Source organism: Amphiprion ocellaris, chromosome 2, assembly GCF_022539595.1.
Source record: "Amphiprion ocellaris isolate individual 3 ecotype Okinawa chromosome 2, ASM2253959v1, whole genome shotgun sequence".
Classification (NCBI taxonomy): Eukaryota; Metazoa; Chordata; class Actinopteri; family Pomacentridae; genus Amphiprion; species Amphiprion ocellaris.
The window spans coordinates 36,215,332-36,232,825 of record NC_072767.1 but is presented as its reverse complement, the minus strand read 5'-3'; the positions used below and the strand labels follow the sequence as shown (position 1 = coordinate 36,232,825).

General features: G+C 40.6%; 1 protein-coding gene across 1 annotated transcript; it reads right to left on the bottom strand.

Annotated features, from left to right (window-relative positions):
• Positions 1-301: 301 nt before the first annotated feature.
• On the bottom strand, positions 302-16,301 carry prkaa2 (protein kinase, AMP-activated, alpha 2 catalytic subunit). The gene is made up of 10 exons (XM_023286394.3): positions 16,081-16,301; positions 14,814-14,955; positions 13,443-13,536; positions 11,303-11,447; positions 10,255-10,342; positions 8,619-8,843; positions 7,383-7,545; positions 5,375-5,713; positions 5,161-5,287; positions 302-4,073 (listed from the first exon to the last, which is right to left on the bottom strand). The coding sequence occupies exons 1-10, from the start codon at positions 16,178-16,180 to the stop codon at positions 3,823-3,825; spliced, it is 1,674 nt and encodes a 557-aa protein (XP_023142162.1). The 5' UTR covers positions 16,181-16,301; the 3' UTR covers positions 302-3,822.
• Positions 16,302-17,494: the final 1,193 nt, after the last annotated feature.

The following is a 17,494-nucleotide window of genomic DNA, read 5'->3' as shown; positions in this document are numbered from 1 at the left end:
TTTATGTGACTCTGACTCTTAACAGTTTCATGTAAACTGATGAATAATAAGTATTACAGAAAGAGGAATTTAGTGTGTTGATCGCTTGAGGTCATGTTCATGTCAAATACTGTTGTTGACTTCCAAGGTTGCATGTTTGTCTGGAAAAAAATACAGAAGTAATAGTCTGTAGTGTGTGTGTGTGTGTGTGTGTGTGTGTGTGTGTGTGTGTGTGTGTGTGTGTGTGTGTGTGTGTGTGTGTGTGTGTGTGTGTGTGTGTGTGTCTGTAAAATCTCAAATTGACAAGACTTCAAGACACAACAATTTTTTATATGCTTGTTTATTGTTTTTCAATAAATACTCATTAAAGTGCAAATCATAACAGCAATATCATGCAGTGCATTACAAGAGAAATCCAAACCCCAATCAGACAGGGAGGGACAGCTCAAACACACACTCACACACAGAAACATACCCTTGTACACACAATAACTAGTGTGCACACACAGATATCGCACTCACAACATACACTGGGGTATTTAAGGTTACACTAGTCATAAGATCCCCACTACAGTGAAACAGAGCACAGCTTTGCTGTGGAAAATATTCACTTTGGTACAACATGGAAAGTCTGTATTTAAATAGGCCCTCCGGCATGTGTTCCAGCCCTAGACACAGATGCGCTAACATGACTAACATGCCACTGGTAGTTGCATACAGTTTTAATGGTAGTACTTCACCTGACAGTAAATACTGGTGATATCAGAGGAGTTTTTAACTCTGACCCATGACTTCTGCAGGATAGTGCACTTCATTGATACGTGTTTTGCATTGTGTTGTCATGAGCAGCAGTACCAGGAATGAATGCATAAAGGGCCACATATGATCCCAAAGTTGCTCACTATACAGAGGACAAGTCTTTTAAGACACTGCAACATAGTGTAATACAGATGATTGACAAAGAGCGTGGCTTAGTGTTCAGGTCAGTTGCACGTGTCTTGCAGCAGGGAGTGCCATTTCCCCGACATCAAAGAATAATCAGCAGTGTACCTGCCGTCAGAACAGAGAACCTACACAGGACATAAAAACACTACACATGTAATAAAGGGTTTCAGCAGAGTATCAAAGAGTGTGGCCTTCAATGTTTCAAGCAAATGTCTGCACGATGCTCTCATAAGGCAAAAATCACTGAATTCATTTCAAACACAACGCCAACAAAAATGATTCAAATGACATCAACTGTAGGTTCAACAAAGCACTCAGGCAACAACATGGATTTAGTTGAACAGTCAAAGTCGAGACTGATGCTTGTGAACCTTTAACATGGCCAACATTAAAGAAATAAATAAGACATCATGAAATAAATAGTTTACACATGAACCATTAAACTGTGAAATAATTTGTTGATTGCATCTCCACCCGTTTGTTATTTCAGTATTGTTTTATCACAGTTGCTCTTAATATTTTTCCTAACGACACTTTCATTTATGCCACTTGTCATAACCATGATGTCAAGCCCTGCCTCTTTGCCTTTCAGCCAATCACAAGCCACCAGCCTGTAAAAATAACAATAATGAACAAAATCTCCCAATCATGACATAGAGTTATTGAATTATTTCAAAATGTATTGTTCCACTTGTCCACAGTACTTGATTGTACTTATACATAACAGTATTTATTTCTGAATGGCTTATTTAAACTACAGAAAAATACCAACTATCCCTCTGACCTCTGTTTCACTGCAAACAGTATAAAGGTAACACTCCTGTACAACAATGGTGCTTTAAAACCAAGACAGCAAACTCAGACAAGAGGTTTCACATGAGCAGCACCAGCTTTCACTTTACATTCATTGAAAAAAAGACTTGGAAAATGCATCAGGTACGACCACAGCGAAACACCGCATCACTAAGGTATAAGTTGACAGGACGGTGCAGAACAGTTCTAAAAGTAATCAAACCGTAGCGTTTATCAATACGGAGCACAAACAACAGGTACAGTAAAAGCTGTGCATTCACACACACTGCTGGCCTCAGTAAGTTAGTTTTTAAGTGCAGACTGAACAAAACCAACAACAGTCCAAACAGCTACAATTCACTGAACCATCTGTCGTCACCCCCTTTTCTGATTCTGACCTGCCAGACATTACAGCTGTACCAAACACCTTCCTAACACACCAGCATTAAATCAGTAGCAAAACATGACAACCCCGTGGCACACTGATCTCCAACACACACTGAACACAGTCTCCATATACAGATGCACAGAATTACTGTGTTGCATTCTTTAAGGCAACTGGAGAAAGGTTTCTGTGGCTTTTACTCTCCTACAGTAGATTCACACCATCTCACATGGATTTCGCTTTCTTATCTGTTCACATAAGGACTGGACAGAGGGCTAAGTTTATGTAAATCTGGACAATTGATGAAATTTATCGAAGTTATTTCTCAAATAAAAAATAGCATTGGACATTAATGTGTAATAAATGTGTTTTACCGTTAGAGGAAATCAGTTTTATACATTAGTAATTAGGCTCCATTTTTTTTTTTACAACTTGTAGTGTGATTACTAAAAAGAATAATAAAACTAGCTTCTCTAAAACTTGTTGCAATGCCTGTTACAGTGAGCAACACCTGTCCTTATTCATGTTACTGAATACGTGACTGACTGCCATGTCTGTCCTCCTGATGTCACCAGCCTGCTTGCTTTTTTAAAAATACATTCTGTGCATGAATGGGGGAGCAGCGCTGACACTTTGAGCAACAGTTGCTTTGTTAGTGCAAAGGATTCTGCGTGTGTGTCGCATGTATAAAATAATGCTTTCATGGGAAGAAAATAGTGATATGTATGCTTTGAAACGGATAGTTCATGGCAGTATAGTGGTTGTAAAAACTCATGTGAGATGGTGTGCAACAGTCTTCAACACTAAATGCAACACATATCTTATCAGTATCAAGCAGAGCATTACTGTTCTACCATCCCGCTGTCTCTCGAGGTTCATTGATCATCTACAATCTATTCAAAGTCAAGTTAAAACTCTGTGTTGATGCAGTGCTCAAATAATAAAACTACAGTGCCTAAAAAAAACAATCTCTCAAAAATAAATATGGATCTGATATCTAAATAATAATCTTTATGATGTATAAATTCTGTTTTTTGGTATATCTTTGTCAACCTTTTCAGCTACGCAATATGATTGTAATACAAATATAATACATGGATAACAAAAGCTTCTTTACAAACCATATAATATAAAACTTGAAATTTTACATGTAGTTATGTTCCTTCAGACACAGATTTAACTGTAAGTTTTAACAACCAGTGCCCCAATTAAAATATGGGACAAGATGCTAATCTGACCTCTGATCAGTGTCTAGGGTGAACTCAGCTGGATTTCCGGCATTAAGTGGTATGCTGGGTGATGACATTTCAGCAGCTGATAACAAATTGAAAATATTTGTGGGAGGAGTGACAGTGAACTTGACCTTTGCTGAGAATTGTGACCTCTGGCCTCTCGCTTCTATGGCCTCTGCTAGTTCACAGATTCCAATCCCAGGATCAGTTTTCACAGGCTGTGGCCTGATGTTTCAACACCAAGATTTTGACCCAACTACTGTGTCAAAACAAGAAAAAAAATAAGCAATTAATCTGTGGTGAACACCACACAAGCATTGCTGTGACTATTCCTCTTACCCTTCTAGCCCAGTACAACTGGAACAGATGGAGAGGAGACAGAAAGAGGAAGTCACACCAAACATCTACACTCCCTACATCCCAGATGTGCAATTAGCTTAAAAACCCCACTGACATCCAGGTTACAGCAAGGCTAGGAGTTGGCAGGTCTCAGCGTGCCAGTGTGGTGATCAGACTGGCACACATTTCAAAGAAGTCCATGGTGTGTGATCCCTGGCGTGGGGCCAGCATAGGGGAGCTACCCGACAGGGATCCTGGGAGAGAGGAGCTGAGCTGAGGCAGATCAATCGCTGGGCTTGCTGAGTCGATGCTCAGCCTGGGTCTGTGGAGGCCAGCTGTGGAGCCCGACCTCTGAGGGGTGGATGAGCCCGATTTAAAGCCAACTGCCTCGATGATGTCATCTGAGGGGATAAGCATAGTAGCAGCAGAATTTAAGAAGTCAGTTGATGAAGTAACATGTTTCATGTAGTCATACTGCAGTGATTTTAGTATAATTTGTAATGTATAGCTTTGCGTTGAATCGAAGTAGAATAGCTAACCAATCTCAGCAGATGGATACATACCCGGCAAAACATTTGGTACTAAATTTAAAAATGTAACTCAAGGTGATAGATGTAATACTGAACATGTATGAAGGCACATTAAAAGCAGCCTTTTGCATTTATAAGTTGGTCTGTACTGACTGACATGCAATTCTATGCTAATGAACGTACCAAAAGTAAACTTATTCACCTGACATGCATTACGTGTCTAACTACAATCTTTTATTACTAATGATCTTCTTTATGATTCATGAAGTTTATTATCTATTTGTCAGCCTTTTTCACTTCAAACCATATAGTGTAAAACCTGATATAGAATTTAACATGTAATAATGTTCCCTCAGAAACATTTTTAATGTAATTTTTGAAATAAAATGTCCTAAACAAATTGCTTGCAGCTTTAGTTGTTTCTACTCCAAATCAAAACAGTTAGTCATACAATTTGAATATAAGACTTCAATTAGATGATCAGAGCACTTGCACAAAGACAAAGCTAAATATGTTTAAAAATTAGAAAAAAAAATGTTCAGAATGTACAACAGCTCACCTTGTAATTATTACATATTATCATTACACAGTACACAATATCATTAACTGTTAGATGCTGCTTGATCTGCTTAACTAGCAAACCCAGACAACATATTTTCCATATGCCAATGATTTCAAAAATACTGACCCAGGCATCACAATTTTATTTACATCCTGAAATGAGTTGTGAGTGCAGGCGGTCAATTTGGTGTGTTTATGAAGATTAAGTCACTCTTGTTTCTAAAATGTTGTCAAATATTAAATTTGAGATTCTAAAATGTTGTCATAGATGAAAGGCAAGATTCTAAAATGTCAAAGATCAAAAACATGACAGTTTAACCCGACAGCAGGCTGTGCACTATATCAAGTATTTTTTATGAATTATAAATGTTCTGAAATGATTTTGTCTATCACTAACCATCAATGCTCTTGAAGTCGAGGAGGTAGGATCTGTTGTCCACCTGGTAAAGCTGTAGGCTCATTTTCACCAAGTTGCCCGTCACTGGATTCTTCCTCCGCACTCTCAGATGATACGGATTCACCACCTACAACACAAAACAGCCAACGTCTAGGTTGTATGTAGACTAATGTATGTGCTATGCATATGCGAATATGTAGAAAAGATATGTTACCTTCCAGTCAAAATTGAGCTGTTTCATCGCTCTGTACACCTCAGCCATGATATCATAGGGTCTGCTCTGACTCCTGATACCCAGGTGCCACTTGGCTTTCTTCACTGCCAGCGGTTTAGGTCGGGTGGTGTTGAGAGCATCGAGAGGACAACGAGACTTGGGGCTGTCAGCTAAGAGTGGAGGCATCCTCTCTGGGTGGGGTTTGACCCCAGGGGGTAGTGGCATGCCCTCTTCTATGAAAGAACCCTGCGGAGGACTGGATGCCAAGTAGAACTCGCTGGCCTGGGTCATGATGCGCCGGTTATCTATGATGAGGTGATAGGCTACTGCTAACTGGTCCTGCATGAACAAAGCGAGGTCAGGAAGGAGTAAATTCAGACCTTCAGGTTATAAACCTAGTGGTAGCCAAACCCACACATACACTAATCAGCTGCAACATTCTATCCACTAATATAGAAGGTGAGTTACTTTGGTTATCTTGTTACAATAACACCTGCCAAGCAGTGGGATATAGTAGGCAGCAAGTGCACAGTCAGTTTGTGAAGTTGATGTGCTTGAAGCTGGAAAAATGAGCAAGAATCTAAGATCTAAGCAACTTTGACAAGGGCCAAATTGTGATGGCTAGACGACTGGGTCAGAACATCTAAAAAATGACAGGCCTTGAGGCATGTTCCGATATAGTGGGTAGAACATATCAAAGTGATCCGAGGAAAGACGACCAGTGAACCAGTGACAGGGTCGTGACTGTCTAAGGTTTACTGATGTGCATCGGGAACTCGGCTGGCTTGTGTGACCTGATCCCACAGAAGAGCCACAGTAGCACAAATTGCTGAAAACCTTAATGTTTGTGATGACAGAAAGGTGTCAGAAGACACAGTGCATCACAGCTTGCTGTGTATGGAGCTGCGTAGCTGCAGACCAGTCAGAGTGTCAATGCTGACCTCTGTTCACCACCAAATGTGCTTAAAATGGACATCTGAGCGTTAAGACTTGGACCATGGAGCAATGGAACGGTTGTCTGATTTCATAAATAATGCCTTTTTGACATCCGTGGATGGTTGATTGTGTGTGCATCATTACTAGAAGAAGAAATAGCAGCAGAATGCACTATGGGAAAAAGACCAATCAGCAGAGGCAGCTTGATGCTCTGGGCAATATTCTGCTGGAAAGGCTCGGGTCGTGGCATTAATGTAGGTGTTACATTGACACCTACCTAAAAAGTGTTGCAGACCACTTACAGTTCTTCGTGTCAACAGCATTATCTGTTAGCAGATGCCTCTTTTAGCAGGATAATTTGTCTTGTAACACTGCAAAGATTTTTCAGTAATAATTTAAGGCACTTGGCAAAGAGTTCAAATTGTTGACTTGGCTTCAAAATTCACCAGATCTCAATCCGATCAAGCATCTGAGGGAAGAGCCAGAACAACAAGTTCGATCCAAGAATGCCCCACCCCGCAGTTCAAAGGAATTAAAGGATCTGACGCTAATGTCTTGATCCCCAAAAACACAGGACACTTCAGAGGTTTTGTGGCATACATGCCTTGAGGGGTCAAAGTTGTTTTGGTGGCACAAGTGGAACCTACACAATATTAGGCAGGTACTTCACATGTTGTGGCTGATCAGTGCAATTGCTTAATTCCACTAATAAACAGTAAAAAGAACACACTGAGCTTGATTATAGAGGGCAGTGCAATCACTTGATCTGTCATAGCTTAATTTATAAGCTGCAAGAACAGAAGGATCTGAAGAGAAAAAATATTAGGGTTTTCCTACAACAGCCAGAGCAGCAGACGGGACAGAAGTGACCAAGAAAAGACCCCAACTATATCAGCACAGTCCACTAAAACAATGTTGACTGAATGTGTGCCCAAACATGTTGAGGGAAAATCTACATATGTGTGTACATAAATAATCTTGTCATGTACTGGTTCAATTTTATAACAATTACATTTAATTGAACACTAAAGAGAAAACACTAATATGGTTCTTAAGCAATGTAGCTGGTTACCTGTGGATCTCCACTGTAGAGACTGGACATGACCTCAGACTCGGTGCATTCAAACTTCTCACACACTTCTTTGACAGCCTCTTCATCTAGGACTGTAGCATCATACGACGGGTCCTCCGGGAACAGGTAGCCTGGTAGGTCCTGCTTAAACCACTCATGTTCCCTAAAAAATACACCATCATCTGTAAATTCAAACACTTCATCCCAAATCTAATGCCGACTTTATAAGACAAACAAAGGTCAAAGTATGTGACTTTTAAATTTGCATGAAGTCAGACTGTTGTCAAACACAGATGTCTGTTTGCGTAACGACACTCCAGATAGGGGAGCTTTAAATATACAGAGCCAGCAGTGAGACAGAAGTAGTCACACCACGGAATATACTTTAACTCAAACATGTCTTACATCAGCCTGATTTACTGCAGTTTCAAAAGATCAATGTTATTCAAAGACACAATGCCGTACTGAAGGATGTAAAACTGTGACTGTCAACTGGTTCAACTACTAATCTTGAGCTGTGACAATAATTTCTGTTAGTCATGAAACATGTTTTTTTTTTGCAACCGACCAAGGCAATTTTGATTTAATTTTAACTCCTTTTCAGTGTCACTGAAAATCTATATTGTTTTTGAAGCACCCTGTTTGTTATACTGATAAAGATACATTGCATAATTGTGTTACTATATATAATGACAATAAATTATAGAAAGAACTAAAATTACTTCTTAGTAGTTATAAGCCTTTGCCAGCCAGTGACACTGCAGTTTACACTCATGCCTGCTCAGACTCATATAATATATGTGGTGAAGTCTTGGAAGGAATTTAATTGATATGCATCTGACCAAATGTGAAATATGGTCACAATCTACCCTTCTGTTCCTGGTCTTGAATAATAGCCAGAAAAGAGTATTTTCAGAACACTATAATGTAACTGTGAAGCTGGTCTTCGACCTTATGGATGTTAAATGTCATCACTTCATCATTATATCCTATTACACACTGGTTTAAAATTCCGTCACAATTAGCATATACATTATCAAATTATGGGCAAAAGCATGTTTTGTGAGATCATAGGAAAGAAATTTCCCTCGAAGCATTCAAGCGATATCAGGTTCGCATGATATGTGACAGGCAGACAACTTTGTCGCTGACAGAGAGGCAATAATGTTTTTTTTTTTAAAGATGTTAACAGAGAGGATAAAAGAGGCCTCTTGACTTGACAGGTGGGGTTAGTACCTGATGTCTTTGATGGTGGCTCTCTTCAGAGGATCCACCTGCAGCATGAGCATGAGCAGCGAGGCCACAGAGCGGGTCAGGTACTCTGGGATGTAGAAGACACCTCCTCTGATCTTCTTAAACAGTGTAGGGACATGTTCATCATCAAAGGGGAGAGTGCCACACAGCAGGGCGTACAGGATCACCCCACAGCTCCAGATGTCAACTTCTGGGCCTGCATAGAGCCTGACAGAGACATGAAAGGAAAAAAAAAAGCATAAAAAACATGTAACTGTTGTAGGTCCACCAGAAGGGCGCTTTTGTAACCTTTGAAGGCCATCATGTAGCTGTAACACCTGAATATAACAGAGAAAAGAAGAAAGGATAATGTGAAATTCAAGGTGCCCTGTAGTACTGCTGACCTCTTGTAACACGATGGAGCATTTTTTTGTTTATGTAGGTCTCTGCTTTGTTGGAGTCATGTATGTTGATACAAACACATGAAACATTTGGACATGGGATACATAAGATTGCTGGCTTCATCAATCTGTTCCTTAAAAAGCTACGGAGAACCACGCCATGCACACAATATTTATCTCACATGCTTAGTATACACAAGTAACTTATAATACATGGTCATGCACTAATCATAAAAAGACTAAACTAATAGCAACCTAGTGAAACTGTTTAAATAGCTAATAGCTTAGTTTATGATTTTCTAATTACTGAAAATGATTTGTTATCATAATCTAACATCTACTTTACTAACAGTAAAATAAAAAAAAATAAGGGACTCAAAATGAGAACAGCTGCTATGTAACAAATGACTTAACTGTAGCTAATAAACTGTTACTCTGTGTGTCACAGCTCTCCGGTCTGATAAGAAGAAAAGTACACAGTGTGACTGTCTCCATGTCAGAGACAATTTATGATTACAAGTAATTAATGAAGCTTCTGCTGTTGTGCCATGTGCGTAAATACATACAACTCTCCTACTCTGGAGACACTAATATGAATCCTGCTGCTGCCTGATGCTGCAGGTATTTATTAAACTTGGAGGAAAGACTTCTACAAACAGCTGGAAGCAACAAAATAAATTTCAGCTCCTGTTAACAATTTGTCAAACACCCGGGCGACATTTAATATTGGTGAATCTGACTTCACAGTTTGATCTTTATGGACGTTTAAGTTTGAAATACATGTGAAATTGTAGGGTGAGAAAGGCATGCAAACTATGACTTGGGCGTTCTAACACTGACACTTCTGGATCAGCACTGATGCTGAAAAGAGGATAAACCATTACACACAACAAGTATGCTGCTTATGTGCATCTATCTGCTGATGTGACAGCATGCAAGACAGACTTGTGCAATGTTGAAAGTGATGCAGAAATGCTACTTGGTTCAACCTTGTAAAATTCTTCTCAGAACTATGCGGAACCAGTGACCACAGTGCTCATTCAGACCTGAGCCTGACATATTCAGAATGCAGTTGGATTAACAAAAACGCTAAAGGACATTTCAAGATGCCACCTTAAGAAGTTTGGATGGGACTTAATTAACTATCAACATATTATACTGTAACTTAATTGTTAGTGTATAGGATAATTGTTGTGTCTTGATCAGGCATGTGATTACACAAACACACACACACACACCTTCCTGAGATGACCTCTGGAGCTGCATAGTTGGGTGAACCACAGCTTGTTCGTAAGAATTCTCCATCTGACATCATGTTTGACAGTCCTGTTGGCCAATAACAAGACAAACAGACATCAACATCATTTTGTCTTCCCTCTGACAGTAACACAGACTAAAGAAAGACTCCTCTGTGATCATATTGTTGCTTTTGGTCCTCTGATACAGAGAGGTTAAACTGAACATGGCCCAGCAGGGAGGGTAGAGTCATACACTGCGGACACTGTTGAGATCTTTATCCTCCTTTACCCGCCAAGACTCTAAGCTCTAAACACAAAGCTCATCTAATTGGATGAGCGTCTCTCTGCCTGCCAGGGCCTCTGCCAAACACTAAACACCAGACACTCTGTGATGTGCTGACCTTCCCTTTATCTTTTATCTCTGTTCCCTTAACACTCCCTCTCTCTGCTCACCAGTGTCTTTTCGCTCTCAGCCAAAACACTTCTCCTGCTGTACGCCCCTGCCACCCCGATTCCTTCCCTATCAGATGACACTGGGCCTCAAGGCTTCCTGCCAGACTTGATATGAGACCTGGCCGTTGCTAAGGGACGTCTCTCCACCCCACACACCCCGCTGTGATCAAGGGCCCTCATGTGTTTTTGAGCAAAATTTCTCTCTTTCATGGTCGTATTGCATCAGAGATTTTGGCTTCAGCTAGAACAACTAATGCCACGAGTAATAAGAGGCAGTCTCCAGTGAGATATTTTCTCCTATTTAATAATATCGTTGAAAAGGTGCATGGTGGTGATTTCACACTTTTCTACAAGTGACTAATTACATGGATAACGGCAAGAACAACAAACAGTCACTTGGCTTTAATCAAACTGTCTAATTACTTGGTAATTCCTCTCTGCTCTACCAGAAACTCTGCCTCTTTCTCTTTCCCCTTGGATAAATCCTGTTATTTTCTGCATTCTCTCATCTTAAATATACAAACAATTCTTCTGCCAAGCCTATTCTTTTGTCTCTCCCTCGAGCTGTAACTGTGAGGTCTTTTGGGAAAGTCACCAAAGTCAGCAATCTTAGCGTTCTTGCTGGCGTCCAGCAGGACATTCTCAGGTTTGAGGTCTCTGTGGACCACCATGTGTCTGTGGCAGTAGTCTACAGCTGAGATAATCTGCTGGAAAAGACGGCGAGCTTCTGTGTCCTCCACCTGAAAGACACAATACAAATGGACATGTTTGGATTTTCACTTGACTGGGCATTTCTCTGGTCCATAATTATTTAGTCAAGACAGGGTGTTACAGAACAGGTTCAGAAGCCCATGGCATGTATGTACAGAGGCTAAAAAGAAGAACTAGAAATATTATGTGTGTCATTTAAAATATGGACAGACTAAATAGTATCATGTAGCCATTTAAAGCTGTGTTGACTTCTGCCCACTTGTCGGAAAAAAAGCTGTAAAGAACACTGACGCATTATCGCCTTATTACGTTTTTATGACTAAAATGCTACATAAACTGATGAGAACTGCCATCAAATGATAATCATCTGTGAGTATGTCATAAAGAGAGATCCATCTCACATTACATATAGCCAATATAAAAATACTGATGTGTGCAGCTTTACAGATATACAAGTAATACTGTTACATTGTCCATCTAAGGAATCTGTGTGTGTGTCTGTTATCTGTGTGTCTGCTCTTCACATATCTGGACAACAGTGCAAGTGATTTACTTCAAACTTGGCCTGTGCGTCGTGAGGAAGGGGAAGTCTGTCTAACCCTTTTGCCATCATGTTGGAGTCTTACTGGGGTGCTCTGCATGCCTCTGACTGCCTATGGGTGGCAACTAATTTTCCCCTGTTGCTAGGGCAACATTATCAAAGCCAAATGTATGGTGTCATGTGATAGCGTAACATTGTAACAGCCTGCACTGCACTAGTGACTTTAAATGGTTTGTTGTACAATACAGTCATTTGAGCTCTGATGTCACCACAAGGTAAGAATAAAATGTCACAGTAGCACAATGCAGATTACTTGGAAAGTTAAGGAAAAACCAATGTAAGATTTTTACTTTATCTATTGATTGCATATTGCAGAAACTGAGCGTTAAATGCCTTTTTGATTATAAAGCAGGTCTACATGCCATATAAATGTATAAAAATGCTTAATCCACAGAGAAATGCACACAGCCTGTACTGAGAAACTGTGTCTCCAGACAAGTCGTCAGGACTTCTGAAAGGTTGTGATGTCGATAAGATGCAGCCGCCATCCTCATCTTTGCCCCTTATGCCGGCCACCCACAGGTACCATCCAATCTTTTTTATTTGGTACATTGAGTGTAGCCATGCTGCACTCCTAACTCTCATTCTAAAATGTTTCAGCAACTAGCTAAGCTTGCCAAATGTTCTGTTGTTGTTGGCTGCAAGACCAAACACAAGATGCTCTCCTGGCATCTGTGGGACTAAAGACTCGCTGGATTACTTTTTTTTTTTACAATGTCCTCACAACAACAACAAAATGAAATGTTAGGGTGTCATGTAGCTAATGCATCTAACTGCAATACTATTAAGAAATTGGGGAAGCTTTAAGAACGGTTATAAACCAGTAAACAGTGACTCGGTGGGTGTTACTGGGTGTTTGTGTTGCCTTTTGTGCTTTTGTGCAATCTAATTTCAGCTAGGTTTTTTTTGTGCAGTATTCCCTGACAGTACACATGTGAAAATAAGTGATTACAATACAAGTAATTTAGGATATGGTAATGCTGTTGCATGAAAACATTGCACTGTGTTAAGCAGTGACAGCTGCAGGAGTCTCTCCTTGTTCTGGGTTTGATTTGGGTTCAAATAAGTTTGGTTGAACTCTGGGGTTTTACTCTCTGACAGCTCATTTAAGATTACAGACACTGACAGTGTACAGGCAAAATAGAATGAATTATCTGTGTGGTATTTTGAGTTCAAAATTGAATGAGATTCTGGAGACGTGAGATTTAGAATAACTTGTTAAAATGAGGACCTTTATAATTTCATTGTTGTTTTATATAAGGGTATATATACACAATCTAACAGCTTTGCAGCTGTTTAACCAATCAGATCTTTGTTTAGAGCACTAACCATGATAATGTATAACTTAAATAACTGATAATAAATCAGTGACCACTGACGTGTATGCAGACTTACCAGTCAGTTAATAAATAAAATGTCTTACCCGTCCATTTTTGCAGATGTAGTCAAACAGCTCCCCTCCTGACACATATTCCATGACCATGAAGAAATCTGTAGGCGTACTTATCACCTGGTACCTGAAACAAAAACATACAGTTGTTTTGACAACCTGTACATTAAATAGCATTTTTCATATCCTATCCCTGAAATTGACTTATCAAAAAAATCATCACTGAAGCCATTGTATTTACATAAACACATGCACAGCCTAAGTGCACAGAAACAAAGGCGAGGCTGGGTTGTGATATGGGCTGCTGACTCTAGGCATACCTTTCATAAAGGTCAGGTATATTAAATTGCAGGCCTGATCTTATGAATGGTTGCATGTGGGAGCCTCTGCACTTCATCACAATCTATTTCATTCCTGTCAAGCCAAGTATGGCACAACACACCCAGCAGCGTGGGAGAAATCAACACAAACCAAATCACAATCTTTTATTACCTGTCTAAAATGCATACAAACTTCCTCAATAATCTTAACAGTGAGCGTGTTTGAGGAATTTTGAAAATTATGTAATTTGTAAATGTTTTATAAAGATGGCGACTATGTTAAACAGAGTCTGCTTTGCTCAGTGCTGTGTAAATGCATGAAACTGTCTGTGGCAGTGCAAGCAGACTGTATGTGTGCCTAAAATATATTTGTGTTTGTGTGCCTGTGCTTATGAATGTATATGTCGCTGCTGTTCCCCAGCACTCCTGCTTATGACCTGACCTGAGGGCTCACATATCTGCCATTGCTTCGAGTGTGACAGTGAACTAACCCTAACTCTGACCTAAAAATAACACAGAGATTGTTGGGAGAGGAGACAGTCAGACATGGACTGACAAGGAGAAAGAGGCCAGCTAGACGGAGGGAAAGAGAAAGAGGGAAGACAAGGTCAAAGAAAAGCCCGTGAGGAGCCATTACACCTGGATAAGGGAAGGACTTAGTCATGCAGGAATTAAAGCAACTTCTACCATCTAAACCGGAGATTTGTACTGACGAGGACAGATTTCTTCATCTAGGCCCAAGCCTCTGTGTGTGTGTGTGTCTGTGTGTGTGTCTGTGTGTGTGTGTGCGTGCGTGCGTGCGTGCGTGCGTGCGTGCGTGCGTGCGTGCGTGCGTGCGTGTGTGCGCGTGCATTGGTATGTTTGTGTGCTCTACCTCCTGGGAGGCTTATGGGCATGCTCAGTACAGCACAGCTGTAGTAAACAAACAGGAACAAGCATAGCATGCCACCACACACAGAGAGCACATCAGCCCACACTGCAACTGCCAATAACTTAACAGAGCTCAGTTATCTCTCTTTGTGGAGCCTGTCAGCACTGAGCGTCTTAAATCTGACAGAAGGATGTGTCGTCTTTCTAAACTTACAGCTTGATGATGTGTGGGTGTCTGAACAATTTGAGATTCTGGATCTCACGCTTGATTTTCCCAACGACATCGAGACTGCGGATCTTCTGTCTGTTCAGGATCTTCACAGCGACTTTATGGCCTGTCAACTGGTGCTCGCCGACTAAAAACAACAGAGCACCGACATGAAGAAGATGCACCATACAGACAATATAAAACACACACAAGCTTATGCAGAGGCAGTTTGGCATAAAGGGTTAAGGTTTGATTTGGAGACCTGTTTTGCCATAGGCTACAGGAAATGAAACGTGTTTTTTATTAGGTTTTTGGCCCCCTCTGTAAGCCCTTAGTTTCTGGCCGTGCCTTTGTTTATGCTATAACTACACTGTTATTGCAGCTGCTGAGCTCTGATATGAACCAATAACACACAGTGTGGATGAACTCCTGCAACTCTCTCACCTACTCTGAAACAAACTACCTTAAGCACATTTGGATTCAATATAAACAAAATGACTAAGTGAATTTTCTCATGCCTTGTTAGTCTGATTGCTAGAATGCATGAAATTATTGACCCTCACTCATAAATTAGCCATGATTTCAGGTGGGTTAACCCCTCAGTAAGCTAACACATCCTTTAAACTGTCGGCTACACACAAGGAAGAGGCGGGGTGGGTATGGAGTTAAAGCTCACAAGGTCACGCTGAGAGCCTGGAAACTAGCTAAGAAAACAGAGATAATAACCTGCCATGTTCTTATCCAAAGAAGGTTAGCGCCTGTAAATGTTTTCCCCTACTTAGCAGTGACTTAACAAGCCTCCACTTGCTAGCAACGAGGGGAAACGTATCGAACTAGCAAGAAGCGTTAATATCAACATTAGGCTCGTGCGGTGGGCTTCGGTCAGACTGTACGGAGAATGAAGCTAGCGCAACGCAAAGTCTTAACGATTTAACGTTAAATGGCGATAATATTAGTGTGCCTGTACATCTCTGTTGCCCTCCAGGTAATTACACCTGCCATAGCCGGTGACACTAGCCATAGAGAGGGGGCTTCGGTGAAAGAATTTGACTTTGAAGAGGCCGTATTCTCAAACCGGAGTCACGCTCTAAATCCAGTCGGCTGCGGCCGTTAAACCGTCGAGCTGCGCAAACTGCGCACTGACCGCCGGCAAGTTCAGCACCGAGCGTCGCTGGAAAAGGGGGAGCGACTACTTCACATTATCAACTACTCCAACTGAAAACCCCACAAACGTACCCACTCAGCTATAACAAAAAAAAAAACATGACTTAACTCTTCACTTTCCCGAACGTCCCGACTCCGAGCGTGTCGCCGAGGATGTAATGGCCGATCTTTACCCTGCCTTCGTGTTTCGGTTGTTGCCGCTCTGCCATCTTCTCCGTTACCGACGGCTGGGCTCGCTCGGTGCGGAGGGTGTGCTGCCTGCTGCCTGTCCGTGGGGCGGGGCACTTCACTTCTCCTCGCTGGGAGGAAGACTTGAGCCCGTTAAACGCGCAATGTCAGGTTACAGTAGAGACAGAAGGAGCGAATTTGCTTTTCTAGAGGCATCTGTCGTAAAATAGCTGTAACCTAACCGGATTATGAACCAGCCGCCCAGGTGTTTTGTCGAGTTTTGCACCCCGGACAAATACTTCCCATGATAATCTAAATACTGCACAACAGATAGGTCCAACTCAATATTTACATTGCCTGTTAAAAAAAAAAAAAAAAAAAAAAACAAAGAAAGATAAGAAGTCACCTTTCCTTGAAGTTTTCACCTTGAATTTTTACCCAAGTGAATAATATAAAACTGTGTTCTCTCTTTACATGTGTAATACCATGTTAATCACTGGTCTTTTCCGCCAGTAACGGTTTTTGATCGCAATAACAGAATTGTGGGTACATTATCCTCCATGCCATACCTGTACATATGTAAATTCATCATGTCACAACTGTACTTATCCTTATGTAAATTTAAGTACGTCAAAATGTACATATCTATATGCAGATAAGTTTCTTACTATTATATCTATTTTTTTTTTAGCCCTGTTGTACTTTTTGTGACTCTTGTGCTTCTTTCTGCCTTATCTGTATCCAGCTGCTGTAAAATGTGAATTTCCCCAGTGAGGGATCAATAACGTTTATCTTAACATATTGCTTTTCAACACTGACTTATGATCAATTTATTTTTTTTATTCTTGCAAGAATTTACAGGAAAACACTCTTTCAAATCAAAGTGAAAGCGGATTCCTAGAAAGTAATGTCAATTAAAAATATAAAATAAATAATTGCACAATCACCTAATTCAACACAGGTGCAGCCAGTTGATGTTAAAAGTCACGCAATTAGTGAAATCATCAGAGTTCAGTATGTCTGTGTAGAGTCTCAGTCATCCAGGTCTTGCCACTCCTAGCAGCTTCAGTAAAAATCAGCTGGACTTCTCTTGTAGGTTCTTGAAAACGTTTCATTTCACGTCCAAGAGGTTTCGTCAGTTCTGAAAAGAACAAGAGGAGCAAAATTGCAGTAGTTGATTTCTACTGAAGCTCGTAGGATTTGAGGGAATGTAAAGTAAATGTGTCTCAGGTGATTAAAAACATCTGTATGTGGAAGGTAAAGTCACTGTTGAATCAGTACTTGTGGCAATAGCTATAACATTAAGACAAAAGGACACTCCAAGCAACTCTGTGAAAAGGTTGCTGGAAAGCATA